Source organism: Oncorhynchus keta, chromosome 6 (genome assembly GCF_023373465.1).
Source record: "Oncorhynchus keta strain PuntledgeMale-10-30-2019 chromosome 6, Oket_V2, whole genome shotgun sequence".
Taxonomy (NCBI): domain Eukaryota; kingdom Metazoa; phylum Chordata; class Actinopteri; order Salmoniformes; family Salmonidae; genus Oncorhynchus; species Oncorhynchus keta.
This window is the reverse complement of record NC_068426.1, coordinates 5,176,030-5,193,568: the sequence shown is the minus strand read 5'-3', so window position 1 is coordinate 5,193,568 and position 17,539 is coordinate 5,176,030. Positions and strand designations below refer to the sequence as shown.

The following is a 17,539-nucleotide window of genomic DNA, read 5'->3' as shown; positions in this document are numbered from 1 at the left end:
TAGTCTAAGAGTTTAACCACGTGGTTAAAAGATTCAGCAATGTTCTGCAACCTTAGTCCTCCTGTGATTGAGAGAAACATGGTCTACCGAGAATTTCTCAAAGTTGAGTTTTATTCGGAATTGCAGAAAAGGGGCTGTCCCAGGATGCCTGACCCTAACTGGGCTCATTGGCGGTCCTCTGATTTAGTTCAACTCAAAAAACAAATTGGAGTTTCCTTCATTAGTCCACATTACACAATTTTACAAACAGTATCATCCTCACTCATTCACCTTATACAACAATTAGATGTAAACCTCATATCTGAGGCTATTATATAAACAGCGTTATGGTAATGTAGCCACACCGTCTCCCATGAGCTTCCCCAAGTTGTACCAACCGGACCAGTTCGTAGCTGGATTCTTCACCGATCTTTTATACCTTCTCCGGGAACGTAAATGTTGTTCAGACCTCAAGTTCTGTGATGTGGAAGAAATTCCTTTGTTCACTATGAAACTTCACTCTATCTCAATACTGTGTGGCCATGAGAGAGGGTCTTCCCTCGGAACTTACGACCTCACTCTGACCACAGCAGTCTGGTTGTAGAAGCAGAGAGTGGGGGATGGTGCTCGCTGTACCCAAAGAGGGCAACGTCATGACAGGTCTAACACTACGTATACAACAGTAGACAGCATTCCTACTGACTTACTGATGATCTGAGGTCAGGTCTAACACTATGTATACAACAGTAGACAGTGTTCCTATTGACTTACTGATGATCTGAGATCAGGTCTAACATCCTAATCAAAATCCTTTCTATTCTTTCCGCTGTTTCTTGAAATAAGTATAAAACAAAAAACTAAACAAACTAGAGGTCTTTTCATAACTTTATTGATTTTTTTTGTACAGTGTAAAGGATGGATGTACCATAGTCAAATAGTTAAAGGGGAAATCTGCAGTTCAACCAATAACAAAGTGTAAACCCCACCACTGTTTTTGGGAAAATCTTTAGGATGGGGCTACAGAAATGTAACCACTCTCCAATTAACAGACATAACAACATATAAAAGGACAGACAGATGTCAACATTATAGTTTAAAGAATGTTTCTGAGACTATACAGGATGACTAACCATGATATCAACATTATAGTTTAAACTATGTTTCTGAGACTATACAGGATGACTAACCATGATATCAACATTATAGTTTAAACTATGTTTCTGAGACTATACAGGATGACTAACCATCATATCAACATTATAGTCTAAACTATGTTTCTGAGACTATACAGGATGACCATCCATCATATCAACATTATAGTTTAAACTATGTTTCTGAGACTATACAGGATGACCATCCATGATATCAACATTATAGTTTAAACTATGTTTCTGAGACTATACAGGATGACCATCTATGATATCAACATTATAGTTTAAACTATGTTTCTGAGACTATACAGGATGACCATCTATGATATCAACATTATAGTTTATACTATGTTTCTGAGACTAAACAGGATGACCATCTATGATATCAACATTATAGTTTAAACTATGTTTCTGAGACTATACAGGATGACTAACCATGATATCAACATTATAGTTTAAACTATGTTTCCGAGACTATACAGGATGACCATCTATGTTATCAACATTATAGTTTATACTACGATTCTGAGACTATACAGGATGACTATCTCTGATATCAACATTATAGTTTAAACTATGTTTCTGAGACTATACAGGATGACCATCCATGATATCAACATTATAGTTTATACTATGATTCTGAGACTATACAGGATGACTATCTCTGATATCAACATTATAGTTTATACTATGTTTTTGAGACTAAACCGTGTTTGTTTACAATTACATTGTTTACAAACACTGGATTAAAAAAAGTTAACATTTTGGGTTCTGATGGGAAATGACAGTTGAACTAAAATCATGAGGCATTTATAAGTTATAATCTTCAAGAATCAATGGGTACATTATTTTAAATCCTAAAATGGAATTCCAGATCACAGATTGCCCCTTTACATGAAGACCACCACCAGCACCAGAACAGATACTGTCATTTAAATGTTACACACTAGTATCATAGAGAAATAACATGTGTACAATATATTTAACACAACTTAAATCACTCAAAAGATCTTAAAACATTTCTGTAATGGAATATAATTAACGGTCGAGATAAAATAATGAATAATGAATAAGTGAAATAGACTCTGGAAACAGTAACAGCAAGTTGTAATAGAAAATAACTAAATCAACTGAATGTTTAGAACAACTAAAATTTCCCCTTTAACATTCATTAACATCAACAAGTATAGTAAATATGGAACCAACAACAGTGTGGTGGGATACAGCTCTATGTTTTATATCCAGTGAGTTCTATGTAGCTCTGTTTTATTTCCAGAGAGCTCTATGTAGCTCTATGTTTTATTTCCAGTGAGCTCTATGTAGCTCTGTTTTATTTCCAGTGAGCTCTATGTAGTTCTATGTTTTATTTCCAGTGAGCTCTATGTAGCTCCATGTTTTATTTCAAGTGAGTTCTATGTAGCTCTATGTTTTATTTCCAGTGAGCTCTATGTAGCTCTATGTTTTATTTCCAGTGAGCTCTATGTAGCTCTATGTTTTATTTCCAGTGAGTTCTATGTAACTCTATGTAGCTCTATGTTTTATATCCAGAGAGTTCTATGTAACTCTATGTAGCTCTATGTTTTATTTCCAGTGAGTTCTATGTTTTATATCCAGAGAGCTCTATGTAGCTCTATGTTTTATTTCCAGAGAGCTCTATGTAGCTCTATGTTTTATTTCCAGTGAGTTCTATGTAGCTCTATGTTTTATTTCCAGTGAGCTCTATGTAGCTCTATGTTTTATTTCCAGTGAGTTCTATGTTTTATTTCCAGTGAGCTCTATGTAGCTCTATGTTTTATTTCCAGTGAGTTCTATGTAGCTCTATGTTTTATTTCCAGTGAGCTCTATGTAGCTCTATGTTTTATTTCCAGTGAGTTCTATGTTTTATTTCCAGTGAGTTCTATGTTTTATTTCCAGTGAGTTCTAAATAGCTCTATGTTTTATTTCCAGTGAGCTGTAAATAGCTCTATGTTTTATTTCCAGTGAGCTCTAAATAGCTCTATGTTTTATTTCCAGTGAGCTCTACATAGCTCTATGTTTTATTTCCAGTGAGCTCTAAATAGCTCTATGTTTTATTTCCAGTGAGCTCTATGTTTTATTTCCAGTGAGTTCTATATAGCTCTATGTTTTATTTCCAGTGAGTTCTATGTTTTATTTCCAGTGAGTTCTATGTAGCTCTATGTTTTATTTCCAGTGAGTTCTATGTTTTATTTCCAGTGAGTTCTAAATAGCTCTATGTTTTATTTCCAGTGAGCTCTATGTAGCTCTATGTTTTATTTCCAGTGAGTTCTATGTTTTATTTCCAGTGAGTTATATGTAGCTTTATGTTTTATTTCCAGTGAGTTCTATGTTTTATTTCCAGTGAGTTCTAAATAGCTCTATGTTTTATTTCCAGTGAGTTCTATGTTTTATTTCCAGTGAGTTCTATGTAGCTCTATGTTTTATTTCCAGTGAGTTCTATGTTTTATTTCCAGTGAGTTCTAAATAGCTCTATGTTTTATTTCCAGTGAGCTCTAAATAGCTCTATGTTTTATTTCCAGTGAGCTCTACATAGCTCTATGTTTTATTTCCAGTGAGCTCTAAATAGCTCTATGTTTTATTTCCAGTGAGCTCTATATAGCTCTATGTTTTATTTCCAGTGAGCTCTAAATAGCTCTGTTTTATTTCCAGTGAGCTCTATATAGCTCTATGTTTTATTTCCAGTGAGCTCTAAATAGCTCTATGTTTTATTTCCAGTGAGCTCTATATAGCTCTATGTTTTATTTCCAGTGAGCTCTATATAGCTCTATGTTTTATTTCCTTTGAGCTCTATGTAGCTCTATGATTTATTTCCAGTGAGCTCTAAATAGCTCTATGTTTTATTTCCAGTGAGCTCTATATAGCTCTATGTTTTATTTCCAGTGAGCTCTATATAGCTCTATGTTTTATTTCCAGTGAGCTCTAAATAGCTCTATGTTTTATTTCCAGTGAGCTCTATATAGCTCTATGTTTTATTTCCTTTGAGCTCTATGTAGCTCTATGATTTATTTCCAGTGAGCTCTAAATAGCTCTATGTTTTATTTCCTTTGAGCTCTATGTAGCTCTATGATTTATTTCCAGTGAGTTCTAAATAGCTCTATGATTTATTTCCAGTGAGCTCTATATAGCTCTATGTTTTATTTCCTTTGAGCTCTATGTAGCTCTATGATTTATTTCCAGTGAGCTCTAAATAGCTCTATGTTTTATTTCCAGTGAGCTCTAAATAGCTCTATGTTTTATTTCCAGTGAGCTCTATGTAGCTCTATGTTTTATTTCCAGTGAGCTCTATGTAGCTCTATGTTTTATTTCCAGTGAGCTCTAAATAGCTCTATGATTTATTTCCAGTGAGCTCTATATAGCTCTATGTTTTATTTCCTTTGAGCTCTATGTAGCTCTATGATTTATTTCCAGTGAGCTCTAAATAGCTCTATGTTTTAGTTCCAGTGAGCTCTATATAGCTCTATGTTTTAGTTCCAGTGAGCTCTATGTAGCTCTATGATTTATTTCCTTTGAGCGCCAACAGTATCGGGGCAGTGACACTATGTTTGTTTTTCTGGCTCTGTACTCCAGCATTTTGGATCTTTAATAATACAATGAGTATGAGGTTAAAGTCCAGACAGTCAGTAATTTCATCCATATCGGGTTAATCGTTTAGAAATGACAGCACTTTTTGAACATAGTCCCCATTTTAGTGGACCAAAAGTATTGGGAGAAATTCACTTCAATATGTACTAAAATAGTCAAAAGCTAAATATTTGGTCCAATATTCCTAACATGCAATGAAAATGTTGGAGTACAGAGCCAAAACTACTAAACATTTGTTACTGTCCCAATACTTTTTGGAGCTCACTGTAAACAAATACAAATATTTATTTAAAATAATGAGTATCCGTCACCTTGTATGATGTACATCTGAGTACATCTGGAACATTCTGGCCTGTAGGGTTCAGCTGGTCTACAGAGCAGGGTCTGGAACAATGTATTGGGCTGTAGGGTTCAGCTGGTCTACAGAGCAGGGTCTGGAACAATGTGTTGGGCTGTAGGGTTCAGCTGGTCTACAGAGCAGGGTCTGGAACAATGTGTTGGACTGTAGGGTTCAGCTGGTCTACAGAGCAGGGTATGGAACAATGTGTTGGGCTGTAGGGTTCAGCTGGTCTACAGAGCAGGGTCTGGAACAATGTGTTGGGCTGTAGGGTTCAGCTGGTCTACAGAGCAGGGTCTGGAACAATGTGTTGGGCTGTAGGGTTCAGCTGGTCTACAGAGCAGGGTCTGGAACAATGTGTTGGGCTGTAGGGTTCAGCTGGTCTACAGAGCAGGGTCTGGAACAATGTGTTGGGCTGTAGGGTTCAGCTGGTCTACAGAGCAGGGTCTGGAACAATGGGTTGGGCTGTAGGGTATAGCTGGTCTACAGAGCAGGGTCTGGAACAATGGGTTGGGCTGTAGGGTTCAGCTGGTCTACAGAGCAGGGTTTGGAACATTCTGGACTGTAGGGTTCAGCTGGTCTACAGAGCAGGGTCTGGAACAATGGGTTGGGCTGTAGGGTTCAGCTGGTCTACAGAGCAGGGTCTGGAACAATGGGTTGGGCTGTAGGGTTCTGCTGGTCTACAGAGCAGGGTCTGGAACAATGTATTGGGCTGTAGTGTTCAGCTGGTCTACTGAGCAGGGTCTGGAACAATGTGTTGGGCTGTAGGGTTCAGCTGGTCTACAGAGCAGGGTCTGGAACATTCTGAACTGTAGGGTTCAGCTGGTCTACAGAGCAGGATCTGTAACAATGTGTTGAGCTGTTGGGTTCAGCTGGTCTACAGAGATTGGTCTGGAACAATGTGCTGGGCTGTTGGGTTTAGCTGGTCTACAGAGCAGGATCTGTAACAATGTGTTGAGCTGTTGGGTTCAGCTGGTCTACAGAGATTGGTCTGGAACAATGTGCTGGGCTGTTGGGTTTAGCTGTTCTACAGAGCAGTTTATGGAACAATGTGTTGGACTGTACGGTTCAGCTGGTCCAGAGAACAGGCTCTGGTCCTAGTAATCTGGATTAGAGAACAAAGGATATAATACTGTAAAAGAATATCATGAAAAACATTTAATATGAGAGAGAACATCAGAAAATACATTTCAGGAGAGCTTGAGAGAGCTTGAGTGAGAGAGAGAGAGAGAGAGAGAGAGAGAGAGAGAGAGAGAGAGAGAGAGAGAGACTGTAAAATTTCCTTACAGACTCACATTAAGCATCTCCAATCCAAAATTACATCTAGAATCAGCTTCCTATTTTGCAACAAAGCATCCTTCACTTATGCTGCCAAACATACCCTCGTAAAACTGACTATCCTTCCGATCCTTGACTTTGGCGATGTCATTTACAAAATAGCCCCCAACACTCTACTCAGCAAATTGGACACAGTCTATCACAGTGCCATCCGTTTGTTTAACCAAAGCCCCAGATACTACCCACCACTGCGACCTGTATGCTCTCGTTGGCTGGCCCTCGCTTCATATTGGTCGCCAAACCCACTGGCTCCAGGTCATCTATACATCTTTGCTAGGTAACATCCCACCTTATCTCAGCTCACTGGTCACCATATCATCACCCACCTGTAGCACGCACTCCAGCAGATATAATTCACAGCTCACCCCTAAAGCCAATTCCTCCTTTGGACCCCTTTCCTTTCAGTTCTCTGCTGCCAATGACTGGAACGAACTGCAAACATCTATGAAGCTGGAGTCTCATATCTGCCTCACTAACTTTAACTTCTTAAGCCTAGGGGGCAGTATTCGGAAGTTCGGATGACTGACATGCCCAAAGTTAACTGTCTGTTACTCAGGCCAGAAGCTAGAAAGATATGCATATAATTGGCCAGATATGCCAGATATGCATATAATTGGTAGTATTGGATAGACTGTGACACTGTGAAGTTTCTAAAACTCTTAAAATAATATCTGTGTGTGTGTGTGTGTGTGTGTCTGTGAGAACTTATACGGCAGGCGAAAACCAGAGGAGAAATCCATCCAGAATTTTTTTTTTCAGGTCACCACCCCTTGAAATGCTTGTCTATGGTATATTCAAAGGAAGTCCTCACAGATTGCAGTTCCTATGGCTTCCACTAGATGTCAACAGTCTTTAGAAAAGGTTTCAGGCTTGAAGAATTCGCTCAAATGTGTAGTTTTCAAGGTGGCTCTCATTTGGATTGTAGTCTTGAGGCGCGTGTGGATGAGGGCACGCACCTCGTTATTTATCTCCGCTATTGAACACACTGTTCTCCGTCTTAAATTGTATCATTTATTTACATATCAGGGTACCTGAGGATTGATTAGAAACGTTGTTTGACTTGTTTGGATGGAGTTTATCGGTAACTTTTGGGATTCCTTTGTCTGCATGTTGAACGAGTGAACGAGTGGAACGGGATTACTGAATCAAACACGACAACTAAACTGACTTTTTTGGGGTATCAAGAAGGACTTTATCGAGCAAAACAACCATTTGTTGTGTAGCTGGGACCCTTAGGATAATAAAAAGAGGAATATCTTCAAAGGTAAGTGATTTTTCTTATCGCTATTTCTGACTTTTGTGACGCCTCTGCTGGTTTGATGCTTTTGTATGCAGGGCGCTGTCCTCAGATAATCACATGGTATGCTTTCGCCCCGAAGCCTTTTGAAATCTGACAAAGTGGCCGGATTAACAAGAAGTTAAGATTTTAAATGATGTAAGACACTTGTATTTTCATGAATGTTGAATAGTATGATTTTTGTATTTTGAATTTCGCGCGCTGCAGTTTCACCGGATGTTGTTGAGATGGGCACCCCATCTATCCCAAATTAAGCACCACACGTCAGAGCAGCTCACAGATCGCTGCACCTGTACATAGCCCATCTGTAAAAAGCCCATCCAACTACCTCATCCCCATACTGTTATTTATTTTGCTCCTTCACACCTCAGTATCTTTATTTGCACACTCATCTTCTGCACATCTATCACATTGTAATTATTTTGCCACTATTGCCTATTTAATGCCTTACCTCCCTTATCCTAACTCATTTGCACACTTTTTCTACTGTATTATTGGCTGTGAGTTTGTTTATTCCATGTGTAACTCTGTGTTGTTGTTTGTGTCGCACTACTTTGCTTTTTTTCATAGTTGTGATGTCTTCACTATTATTCTACAATGTAGAAAATAGTAACAATAAAGAAAAACCCTTGAATGATTAGGTGTGTCCAAACTTCTGTACTGTAGATCTTCTGCACAGATTCTGTCAGACCTGGGCCCTGACAGGAGTGGAGGAGGAGAGGAGGAGAGGAGAGGAGTGGAGGAGGAAGTGTTAAACTCTGACAGACCTGGGACCTGACAGACCTGGGACCTGACAGACCTGGGACCTGACAGACCTGGGCCCTGACAGACCTGGGACCTGACAGACCTGGGACCTGACAGACCTGGGACCTGACAGACCTGGGACCTGACAGACCTGGGCCCTGACAGACCTGGGCCCTGACAGACCTGGGCCCTGACAGACCTGGGACCTGACAGACCTGGGACCTGACAGACCTGGGCCCTGACAGACCTGGGACCTGACAGACCTGGGACCTGACAGACCTGGGTACCTGACAGACCTGGGTACCTGACAGACCTGGGCCCTGACAGACCTGGGCCCTGACAGACCTGGGACCTGACAGTAAATCTCAGTAAGACAAAAATAATATTATTCTAATAAAGGTCCAGTTGTCAGGACCACAAATACAAATTCTATCTAGACACCGTTGCACGAGCGCACAAAAAAACTATACATACCTCGGCCTTAACATCAGCGCAACAGGTGACTTCTATAAATCTGTGAATGATACCAAGTAGGGCCCTCTACGTCATCAAAAGGAACATAAACTTCGACATCCCAATTAGGATCTGGCTAAAAATATTAGAATCAGTTATAGAACCCTTTTGCCCTTTATGCTTGTGAGGTCTGGGGTCCGCTCACCAACCAGGAATTCACTAAATGGAACAAACACCAAATTGAGACTTTGCATGTAGAATTATGCAATATCACTCTCAGTGTACAACGTAGAACAAAGCCATCACCAACAGATGGTAAGAGTCCCCTAAGTCCCCTTCTTTTACAAGCACAAAAAGACCCCACAGAGCCCCAGGACACAATTAGACCCAACCAAATTGTGAGAAAACAAGAAGATAGACCTGGGCCCTTGACACATTGGAAAGAATTTACCAAAAAACAGAGCGAACAAGAATGCTATTTGACCCTAAACAGAGAGCAGACCGTGGCAGAATTCCTGACCACGATGACTGACCCATTATTAACGAAAGCTTTGATTATGTACAGACTCAGTGAGCGTAGCCTTGCTATTGAGACTGTGCAGACTGCCCACAAAATGAGGTGGAAACTGAGCTGCACTTCCTGACCTCCTGTCAAATGAATGACCATATCAGTGACACATGTTTGCATCAGATTACACAGACCCACATTATTAAAATACATTTTAATAAACTCTCACATCTACTGGGTGAAATACCACAGTGTGCCATCAAATCAGCAACATTTGTGACCTGTTGCACAAAAGAAAAGGGCAACTAATAAAGAACAAACACCATTGAAAATACAACCCATATTTATGTTTATTATGATTTTTGTACTTTAACTATTTGCACATTGTTGCAACACTGTACAAAAACGCCAGGGTAGTGGGTTCGATTCCCGGGACCACCCATACGTAGAATGTATGCACACATGACTGACTGTAAGTCGCTTTGGATAAAAGCGTCTGCTAAATGGCATATATTATTATTATTATGATAATATGACATCTGTTCTTCTATTCCACTGAAACTTTTGTGAGTGTAATATTGAGAGAGAGAGAGAGAGAGAGAGACAGATATTCAACACATCAAAACAAAGAGATCAAATCTCACCAGTACTGTTGCTGCAGATGAAGTTGAATCTCTCAGTCTCAGACTTGCCGACCCACTGTCCCCCGTCTCTCTGTATGGCCCCTGTGTTCTCACACTGCTCCTTAATGGTGTTGTAGCCCTCCCCGACAGCCCAGTTGTGGTAGCAGGACTCTTCTCCATTCACCCAGAACCAGATGTCCAGGGTGCAGGTGTACCTCAGGCCCAGCCAGACGAAGGGAGTGGAGGCCTTCTTGGCTCTCTGTTGAACCCAGTGCTGGATGTTCTGGTTGTGGGCAGACACCAGCTCCATGTCCAGTTGTCTGCAGTGCCACAGGGCTTCTGACCACGTCTTGTTCTCTGAGACCAGGACCAGTTCATCTGGAGGAAGAAGAGGGGGGACAGAAACTCACGCTAAGAAAAATAAGGAAAAGTAATGTTATTCAGTCAACATTCACCCCAATCTCCACCCAATACCCAAAATGTTCAGTCCCTCTCATCAATACTTTACAGTAATATTGATTGTTAAATGTAGATCTGTATTGAGGATTTATTTCGGCAGCTCACCATCGTAGCAAATAAAGGGTTGTTCGTGAGTACATCCTTTATCGTTCCATTTTCCAGACAATTTTACTTCTCCACAGAAATATCCTTCCTTTCCCATACCTGCCCCATTCGGCTCGTTTGAATCCCAGTTTCTGTAGGAGGAGCCACTCTGGTCGGACCACCTCCAGACACCAAGAGGTTTATGCAGGCCAATCCACGCTCTGTATGTTGGATTGTTGTCATGTGTTAGTGTGATAGTCTTTATGGCCTGCATCTCTGTTGTGTTCCTCACACTGGCCAGGTCTGTGTGTTTCTCCCGACAGTAGCTCTGAGCATCACTCCAAGTCTTAGATTCATTGATGTGAATGTACTTATTGGTCGCATTTTTGTCTATTTGAAGAAAAAAAAATCTATATATAATATAAACAAATACAGAATGAATGTTTGTAAATAAACTCAATAAATTCAATCATATCTGAATCTCTTATCTGAATAAAACAATGTGGTATTGCAGGTGCTGCAGTGACGCCTCTAAGCCACTGCATCTCAGTGCAAGAGGCATCACTACAGTCCCTGGTTCGAATACAGGCTGCATTACATCCGGTCGTGATGGGGAGTCCTATAGGGCGGCACACAATTGGCCCAGCGTTGTCCAGGGTAGGCCGTCATTGTAAATAAGAATTTGTTCTGAACTGACTTGCCTATTTAGGTAAAGGTTAAATTAAAAAGGGAAAATAAATGGACATGGGAACTCACCATAGCAGACGAAATTCCAAGTCGTGTTACAGTTGTTATTAAACCAAGACCCATTTTGCATCATACACACACATACATCTTTGCTGTTGGGATCAATATTTGTTTGTCCTTGGGCCCAAAACCCCTCCACCTCTAACTCTCTGTTTCCCAGAGACCACCTCCAGATGTCCATGATGTTGTATAGTCCTATCCAGGCTGATTCTATCCAACCAGCTGCTGATACTGTGTTATTGAGCTTCTTCATATCTGCCATGTCGTCATCTATGGTGACCAGGTCAGTGTAGTTCTGTCTGCAGAAACTCTGAGCTTCAGTCCAGGTCTTTATCAAGTTCACAAAGTGGAACTGATGAGGGAGGGATGAGGGGAGGATGGACAGCCCTGTGGAGAACAAACCAACACTATGAGGGGAGGATGGACAGCCCTGTGGAGAACAAACCAACACTATGAGGGTAGGATGGACAGCCCTGTGGAGAACAAACCAACACTATGAGGGGAGGATGGACAGCCCTGTGGAGAACAAACCAACACTATGAGGGGAGGATGGACAGCCCTGTGGAGAACAAACCAACACTATGAGGGTAGGATGGACAGCCCTGTGGAGAACAAACCAACATTATGAGAGGAGGATGGACAGCCCTGTGGAGAACAAACCAACATTATGAGAGGAGGATGGACAGCCCTGTGGAGAACAAACCAACATTATGAGAGGAGGATGGACAGCCCTGTGGAGAACAAACCAAACCATCAACATTATGAGGGAGGATGGACAGCCCTGTGGAGAACAAACCAACATTATGAGGGGAGGATGGACAGCCCTGTGGAGAACAAACCAACATTATGGAGGGGAGGATGGACAGCCCTGTGGAGAACAAACCAACATTATGAGGGGAGGATGGACTGTGGAGAACCAACCCATTGATGGAGAACAAACCAACATTATGAGAGGAGGATGGACAGCCCCGTGGAGAACAAACCAACATTATGAGAGGAGGATGGACAGCCCTGTGGAGAACAAACCAACATTATGAGGGGAGGATGGACAGCCCTGTGGAGAACAAACCAACATTATGAGGGGAGGATGGACAGCCCTGTGGAGAACAAACCATCATTATGAGAGGAGGATGGACAGCCCTGTGGAGAACAAACCAACATTATGAGGGGAGGATGGACAGTCCTGTGGAGAACAAACCAACATTATGAGGGGAGGATGGACAGCCCTGTGGAGAACAAACCAACATTATGAGAGGAGGATGGACAGCCCCGTGGAGAACAAACCAACATTATGAGGGGAGGATGGACAGCCCTGTGGAGAACAAACCAACATTATGGGAGGAGGATGGACAGCCCTGTGGAGAACAAACCAACATTATGGGAGGAGGATGGACAGCCCCACTGGTATACCTAATAAACTGTTCACTGGTATACCTAATAAACTGGCCACTGGTATACCTAATAAACTGACCACTGGTATACCTAATAAACTGGCCACTGGTATGTATATAATATTGCTGTCAATTCTGCACACAGTTCTCCAGTTAGGGTTCAGCACACACGGACAAACATTCAGAGACGCAAACACACACAGGCGCGCACACACACACACACACACACATACACACACACGAGCACACACACACATGGAAGCAGACACAGAAATAAACACCAACCTGAGAACAACAGGATGAGGAACAGAGATTGGTCCATCCCTGGAGATTGGAGAGGAAAACCTATTGGATTCACACAATCCACAACAAGGCTATTAACCTAAAGTTGGCCACATCTGCTGTTTAGAGAGATCAAATATACTCAGTTTTCATATCTGAAATAACCAGTTGGGGGGGAATTCACCATCGTTTAAAATTACATTTTGTGTTTCCATTTCACTTAAAACATAATTGTTCTCCTGAATAATTGCTTTATACACATTTACAGTAAACATTTATTAGAAAGATATATAGACATAATATAATATACAATATATATTTATGATATATAATCTCACTCTGTTGAAGTAAACACAGAGGACTCTGTTACCTGCTGTTGATGGTGTTGTTGAAGGACTCTGTTACCTGCTGTTGATGGTGTTGTTGAATCACTCTGTTACCTGCTGTTGATGGTGTTGTTGAAGGACTCTGTTACCTGCTGTTGATGGTGTTGTTGAAGGACTCTGTTACCTGCTGTTGATGGTGTTGTTGAAGGACTCTGTTACCTGATGTTGATGGTGTTGTTGAAGGACTCTGTTACCTGCTGTTGATGGTGTTGTTGAAGGACTCTGTTACCTGATGTTGATGGTGTTGTTGAAGGACTCTGTTACCTGATGTTGATGGTGTTGTTGAATCACTCTGTTACCTGCTGTTGATGGTGTTGTTGAAGGACTCTGTTACCTGCTGTTGATGGTGTTGTTGAAGGACTCTGTTACCTGCTGTTGATGGTGTTGTTGAAGGACTCTGTTACCTGCTGTTGATGGTGTTGTTGAAGGACTCTGTTACCTGCTGTTGATGGTGTTGTTGAATCACTCTGTTACCTGATGTTGATGGTGTTGTTGAAGGACTCTGTTACCTGCTGTTGATGGTGTTGTTGAATCACTCTGTTACCTGCTGTTGATGGTGTTGTTGAAGGACTCTGTTACCTGATGTTGATGGTGTTGTTGAAGGACTCTGTTACCTGATGTTGATGGTGTTGTTGAAGGACTCTGTTACCTGATGTTGATGGTGTTGTTGAATCACTCTGTTACCTGATGTTGATGGTGTTGTTGAATCACTCTGTTACCTGATGTTGATGGTGTTGTTGAAGGACTCTGTTACCTGCTGTTGATGGTGTTGTTGAATCACTCTGTTACCTGATGTTGATGGTGTTGTTGAAGGACTCTGTTACCTGATGTTGATGGTGTTGTTGAAGGACTCTGTTACCTGATGTTGATGGTGTTGTTGAATCACTCTGTTACCTGATGTTGATGGTGTTGTTGAAGGACTCTGTTACCTGCTGTTGATGGTGTTGTTGAAGGACTCTGTTACCTGCTGTTGATGGTGTTGTTGAAGGACTCTGTTACCTGCTGTTGATGGTGTTGTTGAAGGACTCTGTTACCTGATGTTGATGGTGTTGTTGAATCACTCTGTTACCTGCTGTTGATGGTGTTGTTGAATCACTCTGTTACCTGATGTTGATGGTGTTGTTGAAGGACTCTGTTACCTGATGTTGATGGTGTTGTTGAAGGACTCTGTTACCTGCTGTTGATGGTGTTGTTGAAGGACTCTGTTACCTGCTGTTGATGGTGTTGTTGAATCACTCTGTTACCTGCTGTTGATGGTGTTGTTGAATCACTCTGTTACCTGATGTTGATGGTGTTGTTGAAGGACTCTGTTACCTGATGTTGATGGTGTTGTTGAATCACTCTGTTACCTGCTGTTGATGGTGTTGTTGAATCACTCTGTTACCTGATGTTGATGGTGTTGTTGAATCACTCTGTTACCTGATGTTGATGGTGTTGTTGAAGGACTCTGTTACCTGCTGTTGATGGTGTTGTTGAAGGACTCTGTTACCTGCTGTTGATGGTGTTGTTGAAGGACTCTGTTACCTGATGTTGATGGTGTTGTTGAAGGACTCTGTTACCTGCTGTTGATGGTGTTGTTGAATCACTCTGTTACCTGATGTTGATGGTGTTGTTGAAGGACTCTGTTACCTGCTGTTGATGGTGTTGTTGAATCACTCTGTTACCTGATGTTGATGGTGTTGTTGAAGGACTCTGTTACCTGATGTTGATGGTGTTGTTGAAGGACTCTGTTACCTGCTGTTGATGGTGTTGTTGAATCACTCTGTTACCTGATGTTGATGGTGTTGTTGAAGGACTCTGTTACCTGATGTTGATGGTGTTGTTGAATCACTCTGTTACCTGCTGTTGATGGTGTTGTTGAAGGACTCTGTTACCTGCTGTTGATGGTGTTGTTGAATCACTCTGTTACCTGCTGTTGATGGTGTTGTTGAAGGACTCTGTTACCTGCTGTTGATGGTGTTGTTGAAGGACTCTGTTACCTGCTGTTGATGGTGTTGTTGAAGGACTCTGTTACCTGCTGTTGATGGTGTTGTTGAAGGACTCTGTTACCTGCTGTTGATGGTGTTGTTGAAGGACTCTGTTACCTGCTGTTGATGGTGTTGTTTGTCGTGGTTGTTGTCAGCTGTCCCTCTCCCTCTGAGTAGCTCTGTCTTCTCTGAGACAGGTGTGTTATACATGTCACTTAACCCCTCCTCCTTCACTTACTCCTTATCTTCATGATGTCACTAAACCCCTCCTCCTTCACTTACTCCTTATCTTCATGATGTCACTAAACCCCTCCTCCTTCACTTACTCCTTATCTTCATGATGTCACTTAACCCCTCCTCCTTCACTTACTCCTTATCTTCATGATGTCACTAAACCCCTCCTCCTTCACTTACTCCTTATCTTCATGATGTCACTAAACCCCTCCTCCTTCACTTACTCCTTATCTTCATGATGTCACTAAACCCCTCCTCCTTCACTTACTCCTTATCTTCATGTTGTCACTAAACCCCTCCTCCTTATCTTCATGATGTCACTAAACCCCTCCTCCTTATCTTCATGATGTCACTATGTTTAATGTAGGTTTGGTGTCAGAGGAACATGCAAAATAAGAATGTGAGGTTTATTATCTTGTTGTCATACACTGTGTACATACACACACACACACACACACACACACACACACACACACACACACACACACACACACACACACACACACACACACACACACACACACACACACACACACACACACACACACACACATCAAGTAATCAAATTAACTATGTAACCGCCAGGACATGGTGACGCTAACAGAACCATATAAGATCCTGTAATGACTAGCAGGCAAATGGGAGACAGACACAAAGCTGAACTTTCACCCCACATATATTTTAAGTTTGTGGGGTGAAAGTTTAAGTTTCAACAAAAAAAGAAACGTCCTCTCACTGTCAACTGCGTTTATTTTCAGCAAACTTAACGTGTAAATATTTGTACGAACATAACAAGATTCAATAACTGAGACATAAACTGAACAAGTTCCACAAACAAACAAACAAAAATGGAATAACCTGTCCCTGAACAAAGGGGGGGGGGGGTCAAGATCAAAAGTAACAGTCAGTATATTGTGTGGCCACCAGCTGCATTAAGTACTGCAGTGCAGGAAAAAGAGACCATATGCAACGTAAAGCCAGCAGGACTGCAGAGCCGTTCTCCTGGTGGCCTACTGTATACGAATATAGATGCATCCCAAAAGTAGCATCCTATTCCCTATGTAGTGCACTATTTTAGATCAGAGGCCTATGGCACCCCATTCCCTATTTAGTGCACTACTTTAGACCAGAGTCCTATGGCACCCCATTCCCTATTTAGTGCACTATTTTAGACCAGAGCCCTATGGAACCCTATTCACTATTTAGTGCACTACTTTAGACCAGAGCCCTATGGCACCCTATTCACTATATTTAGTGCACTACTTTAGACCAGAGGCCCTATGGAACCCTATTCACTATTTAGTGCACTACTTTAGACCAGAGGCCCAATGGAACCCTATTCACTATTTAGTGCACTACTTTTGACCAGAGGGATTAGAGAATAGGGTGTTATTTGGGACGAAGGGTATCAGTCAAAGCCTTTTTAAAGTTATTCTTGGCTTGTTATTCGTGCTGCTTGTGTGTGTCTGTGTGTGTGTGTTTGTGTGTGTGTGTATGTGTATATGTGTGTGTGTGTCAAACTTTATTTGTCACATGCGCCGAATACAACAAGTGTAGACTAAACCGTGAAATGCTTTACTTACAGGCCCTTAATAACCAACCATCTCATTCTTTTCAAAGATAAATAACATACATTTTCTTAAACTATGTCAATCAGTTAGTTTTTTTGTTGTTGTTGCTAACGTAAGTGAAATGGTCGTTCCAGTTTAAATGGCTTGGGTACTCTACTCACAAGGTTCCTCACCCTGGCAGGCATTCTAAATGCAAGCTTGATTCCAATAGGAATTACACCTTTTGCAAGCCAGTATAAGGTGATTTACAGATAGGGTTGCAAAATGTTGGCAACTTCGCCATAATTCCCAGGGTTTTTCAAGAAGTCCAGGTTGGAAGATTCTTTGGAAATGGGAGGGAAGAAGCAGGAAACCTGGAATCCTTCAACCGGGATATCTGGGAATTTGG

The 17,539-nt window shown here is 41.4% G+C and overlaps 1 protein-coding gene across 50 annotated transcripts; it reads right to left on the bottom strand.

Moving 5' to 3' along the window:
- Positions 1–851: 851 nt before the first annotated feature.
- On the bottom strand, positions 852–15,602 carry LOC118372737 (macrophage mannose receptor 1-like). 50 transcript variants are annotated; one of them, XM_052520267.1, is made up of 11 exons: positions 15,114–15,602; positions 14,799–15,043; positions 14,694–14,763; positions 14,484–14,588; positions 14,134–14,308; positions 13,399–13,923; positions 12,997–13,363; positions 11,330–11,707; positions 10,595–10,963; positions 10,052–10,408; positions 852–6,172 (listed from the first exon to the last, which is right to left on the bottom strand). In XM_052520267.1, exons 7-11 carry the CDS (start codon positions 13,031–13,033, stop codon positions 6,165–6,167), a joined length of 1,149 nt encoding a protein of 382 aa, XP_052376227.1. In that variant the 5' UTR covers positions 13,034–13,363; positions 13,399–13,923; positions 14,134–14,308; positions 14,484–14,588; positions 14,694–14,763; positions 14,799–15,043; positions 15,114–15,602; the 3' UTR covers positions 852–6,164. The 50 variants fall into 50 exon arrangements, with proteins under 50 accessions (XP_052376227.1, XP_052376207.1, XP_052376203.1 ...); XM_052520247.1 differs by having other exon boundaries at positions 13,399–13,503; positions 13,609–13,923; positions 14,134–14,518; positions 14,589–14,728; XM_052520243.1 differs by having other exon boundaries at positions 14,134–14,238; positions 14,274–14,518; positions 14,589–14,728.
- Between the last annotated feature and the right edge of the window lie 1,937 nt (positions 15,603–17,539).